The 8,254-nt window shown below is 44.3% G+C and overlaps 1 protein-coding gene across 1 annotated transcript; it reads left to right on the top strand.

Annotated features, from left to right (window-relative positions):
• The first annotated feature begins 2,712 nt into the window (after positions 1 to 2,712).
• LOC139574139 (arylsulfatase I-like) lies at positions 2,713 to 7,003 on the top strand. The gene is made up of 2 exons (XM_071398343.1): positions 2,713 to 3,226; positions 5,181 to 7,003. Exons 1-2 carry the CDS (start codon positions 2,913 to 2,915, stop codon positions 6,574 to 6,576), a joined length of 1,710 nt encoding a protein of 569 aa, XP_071254444.1. The 5' UTR covers positions 2,713 to 2,912; the 3' UTR covers positions 6,577 to 7,003.
• The last annotated feature ends 1,251 nt before the right edge of the window (positions 7,004 to 8,254 follow it).

Here is an 8,254-nt window from a genome sequence, read left to right as displayed (position 1 = left end):
GAGAGTAGTGTGTACGGCCCTGTACATCACTCGGGCAGAGCTCCCTGCTATCCAGGACCTACTGTATATACCAGGCGGTGTCAGAGGAAGGCCCTAAAAATTGTCAAAGACTCCAGCCACCCTAGTCATAGACTGTTCTCTCTGCTACCGCACCGCAAGCTGTACCGGAGCGCCAAGTTTAGGACCGAAAGGCTCCTGAACAGCTTCTACCCCCAAGCCATAAGAATGCTGAACAGTTAATCAAATGGCCACGCTGACTATTTGCGTTGACACCTTTTTATTTGCACAGACTCTTTTACACCGGCTCTATGCACACTCACTGGACTCTACCCACACACACACACACATATATACTACACACACACACACACACACACACATATATACTACACTGACACTCCCAACACACACATATACACACACACTACATAGGCTCACACACAAAAAACACACACACACATGCACATTGACGCCACACACACACACGTACACACACACGTTTCACATTAGCTACTGCTACTCTGTTTATTATATCCTGATAGCCTAGTCACTTTTACCCTTACATACAGTACATGTACATGCAGTATATTACCTCAACTACCTCGTACCCCTGCACATTGACTCAGTAAACAGTACTCCTTGTATATAGTCTCGTTATTGTTATTTTAATGTGTTACTATTTCTTTGTTTCTTTGTTTTAATTTTCTTACTTTTTTAACTTAGCATTGTTGGAAAAGGGCTTGTAAGTAAGCATTTTACGGTGAAGTCTACACCTGTTTTTCGGCGCATGTGACATTCTAATGGCCGAGAATTTTATGTTAATTTCTCTACCATAAGCCACCTCCAACATCGTTTTAGAAAATTTGGCAGAACGTCCAACCGGCCTCACAACAGCAGACCAATCATAAGCTATGAACAACGAACACAATTGCATTTTATCGATGGCAATTTGAATGCACAGAGATTCCGTGACGAGATCCCGAGGCCCATTGTCATGCCATTCATCCACTGCCATCACCTCATGTTTCAGCATGATAATGCATCGCCCTCTGTCGCTAGGATCTGTACACAATTCCTGGGAGCTGAAAATGTCTCAGTTCTTCTATGACCTGCATACTCACCAGACACGTCACCCATAGAGCATGTTTGGGATGCTCGGGATCGACGTGTACGACAGCGTGTTCCAGTTCCTGCCAATATCCAGCAACTCCGTACATCCATTGTAGTGGAGTGGGACAACATTCCACAGGCCACAATCAACAGCCTGATCAACTTTATGAGAAGGATATGTGTTGCGCTGCATAATGCAAATAATGGTCACAACAGACTCTGACTGGTTTTCTGATCTCTGCCACACATTTTTGTAAGGTATATGTGACCAACAGAAGCATATCTGTATCCCCAGTCATGTGAAATCCATAGATTAGGGCCTAATGAATTTATTTAAATTGACTGATTTCCTTATATGAACTGTAACTCAGTAAAATCTTGGAAATTGTTGCATGTTGCATTTATATATTTGTTCAGTGTAGATCCTAAGGTTAACTTAGAAGACAAAGCACGAACAAAGAGATGCATACGAAGCCAGATGCCTAGGAAATGAGAATTGATCATACAACCTTCCTCCATGAACTGGATACAGGATAAGAGAAAGAACAAAGCCATTTAATTCCATTTAGAACATCTGAAGGCATAACCTAAAACCAACCACCCTTGACCAATCAAACAATACCAAGTTTACAGTGTAACCTGACCACCAAGGCCAAATCTCCAAAGGGGGTCACAGCATGTAAAGGCTTGTGTGGGGGTTGGGACCAATGTGAATGAGACAGAATTCCTAAGAAGACCATAAAACCTTTTTGCATAGGGTAATTCAGAGTACACCCTGTACAGATACAAGTTACCACTGAGATAATACATCCATATAGATAGCATCAGAGTTATCCTCAGTGGAGAACTTTCAGATAGGATAATACTATAGTATCCGTGTTTGATATCTATCACATTGAATAGTCAGTCCTCTGAATACTGTACATTTTGGCCCCTCAGATTGGGAAGGGCTGACTAGTCCTTGGGCATTGTCCTTCGTCCATTCCTTGTCTTCCTTTACCATTTGCCATGCAACTCCAGGTAACAAAGAGCACATAAATTAGAGCTGAGCCTACAATCTGCTTTATCTCCTAATGTATAGCACAAGTTGACTGCAGGTATTAACTTAAAAAGTAGCTAAAAAAAATCCCATTTATTGAAAAATGTCAAAAAAATTGTTTTGGTCCAGACCAGTCATAGACTTCTATGTTTGGACCAAATCAAGGCTGGTCTAGACCGACCAAATCTGAACCAAACATAGGCTTCTTATGTTTGGGCCAAATCAAGGCCAGTTTGGACCGAACCAAATCTGAACCAAAGATAGACATCTATGTTTGGGCCAAATCAAAGCCGTTCTAGACCTGTTAAAAAAAAAAATTACGTCCATGGACGTTTGAAATAAACAAAAAATGACCCCAAAAATACATCCAAAAGATGTCGTGTTGGACTGTGATTAGTGGGTTATTTTAATGAGCCAGGGCAAACTCATTCGGGTGGGGTTAATACTACCACTGGGGAAAGAGGATTGTTTTTTAAGGAGTCTTAATTAAACAACATTTTAAGACACGTCAGCAAAAGGTATGTAGGTAGTATATATATCTCTGATCATTACGCAGAAGGTTCGTGGGCATCATCATCATAGCGCGAGGAGAGATCAAACCTGTTCTGTAGGAGCAGGCTATAAAGTGTAGTCGACTTTTGCTAGAGTGATACTGTACTTATCGTTTTAACATGCTTTTCTCGTTTATGACAACGTTATACAACGAACTATGTATATATTTTCACTTATAGATTTCCTAAACGTTTAAAGGCGCGCAGTTACCATGGCAGTGTCAGCTCTAACCGGATTCTCCGTGGTCAGTTTGCTCAGTCTCGGCTACCTGTCGTGGGACTTTATGAGACCGAACCAGGTGGAGAACGAGTCAGTTCCGAACTTTCGAGACCGGTCGCCGGTACCGCATCCCCCTCACATCATCTTCATCATGACGGACGACCAGGGATTCAACGATATCGGTTACCACGGCTCCGACATCCAGACACCGACGCTGGATAAACTGGCCGCGGATGGAGTGAAGCTGGAGAACTATTACATACAGCCCATATGCACGCCATCTCGCAGTCAGCTGATCACCGGCAGGTAAGTGCATATTTTATCACCAGATCTGAAGTAGCCTAGAGAGTTGTTTTATTGTAGCCAAATAATTCATGATCTATTCAGACATGTTTTTCTCTTTGTCTTTTTTTCTAAGCGTTGTTGTATTTTATCTGTAGGATCTTTTCCCTATAGTTGGAGTAATGTGGAGTAACCAATACCGAGTATCCTCAATAGTAATAGATGGATCCTGTCAGGGACGTTTTAATAAAGGATTTGAAGACATTTGGTGGCTTAGCCCAAAGCCAGTAAGGGGGTCCGGGCAAAAAAACAAGGAATTTTAACTAAATTCATGAATTTGGTGCACTTTGACATGAACATTGAGAGATTATATATTTTTCAGATAGATTACACCTTCCCACCTGCCACAGCAGACACTGCCAGTACTCAATTGCAGTAGCTACACTGGCTCTCTCTACTCTGGAACACTCTCTACTCTGGAACACATACACTACCGTTCAAAAGTTTGGGGTCACTTAGAAATGTCCTTGTTTTTGAAAGAAAAGCAATTTTTTTGTCCATTAAAATAACATCAAATTGATCAGAAATACAGTGTAGACATTGTTAATGTTGTAAATGACTATTGTAGCTGGAAACGGCTGATTTTTTATGGAATATCTACATAGGCGTACAGAGAACCATTATCAGCAACCACCACTCCTTTGTTCCAATGGCACGTTGTGTTAGCTAATCCAAGTTTATCATTTTAAAAGGCTAATTGGTCATTAGAAAACCCTTTTGCAATTATGTTAGCACAGTTGAAAACTTTTGTGCTGATTAAAGAAGCAATAAAACTGTCCTTCTTCAGACTAGTTGAGTATCTGGAGCATCAGCATTTGTGGGTTTGATTACAGGCTAAAAATGGTCAGAAACAAGGAAATTTCTTCTGAAACTCGTCAGTCTATTCTTGTTCTGAGAAATGAAGGCTATTCCATGCGAGAAATTGCCAAGAAACTGAAGAGTGGGAGACCCCGGTGCACAACTGAGCAATATATTTTGTTTTATATTTTTTGACCACCAAAAGATTCAGGGCTGGACCAAAAACATCCAGGGCTGAAGCCCCAGAATTCCAGGCCTAATGACGCCACTGGATCCTAAAATTCAGTGTTGGTTGATCCATATATCTGTCTGTTTTTCTACTTTTTGATCATTCATAGTTGATACATTGATTACAAGGAACCCAAACCGGCTGCGCACGTGCGCCATCGTGCACAAATGTATTTTGTACCCCCACACCAAACGCGATCACGACACGCAGGTTAAAATATCAAAACAAACTCTGAACCAATTACATTAATTTGGGGACAGGTCGAAAAGCTTTAAACATTTTTGGAAATTAGTTTGCTAGCTTGCACTTGCTAGGTAATTTGTCCTATTTAGCTAGCTTGCTGTTGCTAGCTAATTTGTCCTGGGATATAAACATTGAGTTGTTATTTTACCTGAAATGCACAAGGTCCTCTACTCCGACAATTAATCCACACATAAAACGGTCAACCGAATCGTTTCTAGTCATCTCTCCTCCTTCCACGCTTTTTCTTTTCTGGACTTTATATTGCGATTGGCAACTTTCATAAATTAGGTGCATTACCGCCATCGACCTCGTTCGTCTTTCAGTCACCCACGTGGGTATAACCAATGAGGAGATGGCACGTTGGTACCTGCTTCTATAAACCAGTGAGGAGATGGGAGAGGCAGGACTTGCAGCACGATCTGCATCACAAATAGAACTGACTTCTATTTTAGCCCTTGGCAACACAGATGTTCATTGACGCGCGCGAGCCGTGTGGGTGCAATAATTGAATAACATAGATTTCTACATTTATTTTGCAACGCTCATGCACGCGACGCGAGTGGTGTAGTCAGGGTATTAGGCTACTTTCATTGTTAGTCAATTACTTGAGGGATCAGACATTTTATGCCTTTGTATCCCTCTGCCCAGGTATCAGATCCACACTGGCCTGCAGCACTCCATCATCCGACCCCGTCAGCCCAACTGCCTTCCCTTTGACCAGGTCACCCTTCCCCAGAGACTGCAGGAGGCTGGCTACTCCACCCATATGGTAGGCAAGTGGCACCTGGGCTTTTACAAGAAGGAGTGCCTGCCCACCCGCCGAGGCTTTGACTCCTACTTCGGTTCTTTGACAGGCAGCGTGGATTACTACACCTACAAGTCATGTGACGGCCCAGGGATGTGTGGTTTTGACCTCCACGAGGGGGAGACGGTGGCATGGGGTCAGGGGGGGAAGTACTCCACCCATCTGTACACCCAGAGGGTGAGGAAGATCTTAGCTGCCCACGACCCTCAGGCACAGCCACTGTTTATATACCTCTCCTTCCAGGCGGTGCACACACCTCTCCAGTCCCCGCGGGAATACATCTATCCATACCGCGGCCTGGGCAACGTGGCCAGGAGGAAATATGCAGCCATGGTGTCGGCTGTAGACGAAGCGGTGAGGAATGTGACCTATGCCCTTCGTAAGTATGGCTACTACCAGAACAGTGTCATCATATTCTCCACTGACAACGGAGGCCAGCCCTTCTCCGGGGGTAGCAACTGGCCTCTGAGGGGGCGTAAGGGCACCTACTGGGAGGGGGGCGTGAGGGGGCTGGGCTTTGTCCACAGCCCCCTGCTGAGGCGTAAGAGGAGGGTGAGCAAGGCCCTGGTGCACATCACCGACTGGTACCCCACGCTGGTTGGGTTGGCTGGGGGAAACGCGTCACAGACCGAGGGGCTAGATGGGTATGACATGTGGGGGGCCATCAGTGAGGAGAAGGAGTCCCCCCGACTGGAGATCCTCCATAACATCGACCCTCTCTACAACCCGGCCCGGAGCGGCTCCCTGCAGAGTGGCTATGGCATCTGGAACACAGCCATCCAGGCCTCCATCCGTGCAGGCGACTGGAAGCTCCTGACCGGAGACCCCGGATACGGAGACTGGACCCCGCCCCCGATGCTCCCGGGCTTTCCCGGCAGCTGGTGGAACCTGGAACGCCACCTGGAACCTCAGAAGTCAGTATGGCTCTTTAACATCAGCGGAGACCCGTACGAACGCTATGACCTGGCCGAGCAGCGACCGGACGTGGTCAAAGAGCTCCTGGCGCGGTTGGTGTTCTACAACCGGACTTCTGTCCCGGTGAGGTACCCCTCTGAGGACCCCAGGGGCGACCCAGACCTGAACGAGGGTGCGTGGGGACCGTGGGTGGGGGACGAGGAGGAGGACCACTGGAACGGGGTTTACCACAAAAAGACCAAGGACGGGAAGAAGTACAAGCTGTCCAAAACCAAATCCTTCTTCAGGAGACTTAACACTAGAATCATGTCCAACCGGATATAGGAGTGGCTTTAGGCTTAAGCCTCCCTATAGAGATTATGTGGAACCAGACTTTTAAAGCAATTACTTGTTTACACTCCACAAGCTGTATGTTTCTGTAAGTCTTCTTTTGTAAACAGTGGCTATATGATTTGAGATCAGAATAAGGTTGACTATGGAATTTTGAGTTGAGTCCAATTACACACACCTGTGACAGTAGCTCTTGCTGTTGCTGTATGTTTTCTGCTGATAAAATTAGAATCAGCATCAAATAGACTTATGGATGATTTATCTATTCTCCACTATACTGTAGGATAGTTGTTGATATTCAAGATAACCCATGTTTGAATGGGGTATGTCAGAGATACTGTATAATTATCTGTTGCTGTTGGAGAATCTCTTGAGTGACTCATTTGAATATGAATAAATATGAAAAAGTTCAAGATTTCCACTCTTCTTCAAATGTCTTTTCTGAGGTTGATCCAGTAGGTCAGACCAATGCCCCCTCATATCATCACATTACACTTTGTATACTGGACACATCAATGTGATGATTGAGGTAACATTGCCCTCTGATGGAAGTTAGGAAAAGCTCAGTTTTTATGCCAGCATACTAGAACCTCTAGCCTCTTCACTCACTTCACTTTTAACAAATTCCAGTCGATTAGAAGTAAAGAGAATCAACTCTAACCTATCCCGAGTCTTATGGAAATGGCAGGAGGTGACGATTCTGAAGGTACCAGATTACGGTTGGATCTAGCGAAATGTGGAAACTATACCATATACTAGGGGAAATGTTAGCACCTAGTACCTTTTAGTAGGCTTGTGGCTTGCTAGGCCATTGTGGATGATGGATGGGGGATGGGCATTTAAGCCGCAGTTTCCAGCTCCGAGGGTCACGTTGTCATGACGTGGCCCTTTCTGGGTATAGATCATGGCTTCCCACTCTTTCCTACACACGGGTTCTGTTATCTCAGGTCGCAAATTCCTGGCGGAGACTCTCTCCCCCTGGCCATGCAGAAAGAGAGACACAGAGAGAACAAAGGATTTCACGTGGTGAACTCCTAAATCCCCAAAATGGAAATTTGAAACAAAATGTGCACTTGTGAGAAGGTAGGAATGGTCCGTGGACCACGAGTGTGTTTCATTTGGCGACCTCAGAGAGGACAGGAAACACACATACAGTTGAAGCCGGAAGTTTACATACACTTAGGTTGGAGTCATTAAAACTTTTTTTTCAACCACTCCACAAATTTCTTGTTAGCAAACTATAGTTTTGGCAAGTCGGTTAGGACATCTACTTTGTGCATGACACAAGTCATTTTTCTAAAAATTGTTTACAGACAGATTATTTCACTTATAATTCACTGTATCAGTTCCAGTGGGTCAGAAGTTTACACTAAGTTGACTGTGCCTTTAAACAGCTTGGAAATTTCCAGAAAATTATGTCATAGCTTTAGAAGCTTCTGATAGGCTAATTGACATCATCTGAGTCAATTGAAGGTGTACCTGTGGATGCATTTCAAGGCCTACCTTCAAACGCAGTGCCTCTTTGCCCCCAATATATCACTGGAAACATAACTGTAATTTCAATAATATTAATAATATGCAATGAAAGCACTTGTGCTGATTATAGACACTTAGTAGCGCTATTTTAAGTTGCGACCCCCCGCCCTTTGCCTCAAAATGGTTTGATCCACTG

Source organism: Salvelinus alpinus, chromosome 4 (genome assembly GCF_045679555.1).
Source record: "Salvelinus alpinus chromosome 4, SLU_Salpinus.1, whole genome shotgun sequence".
NCBI lineage: Eukaryota > Metazoa > Chordata > Actinopteri > Salmoniformes > Salmonidae > Salvelinus > Salvelinus alpinus.
The sequence above is the reverse complement of the archived record's forward strand: the minus strand, read 5'-3'. Positions and strand labels throughout refer to the sequence as shown.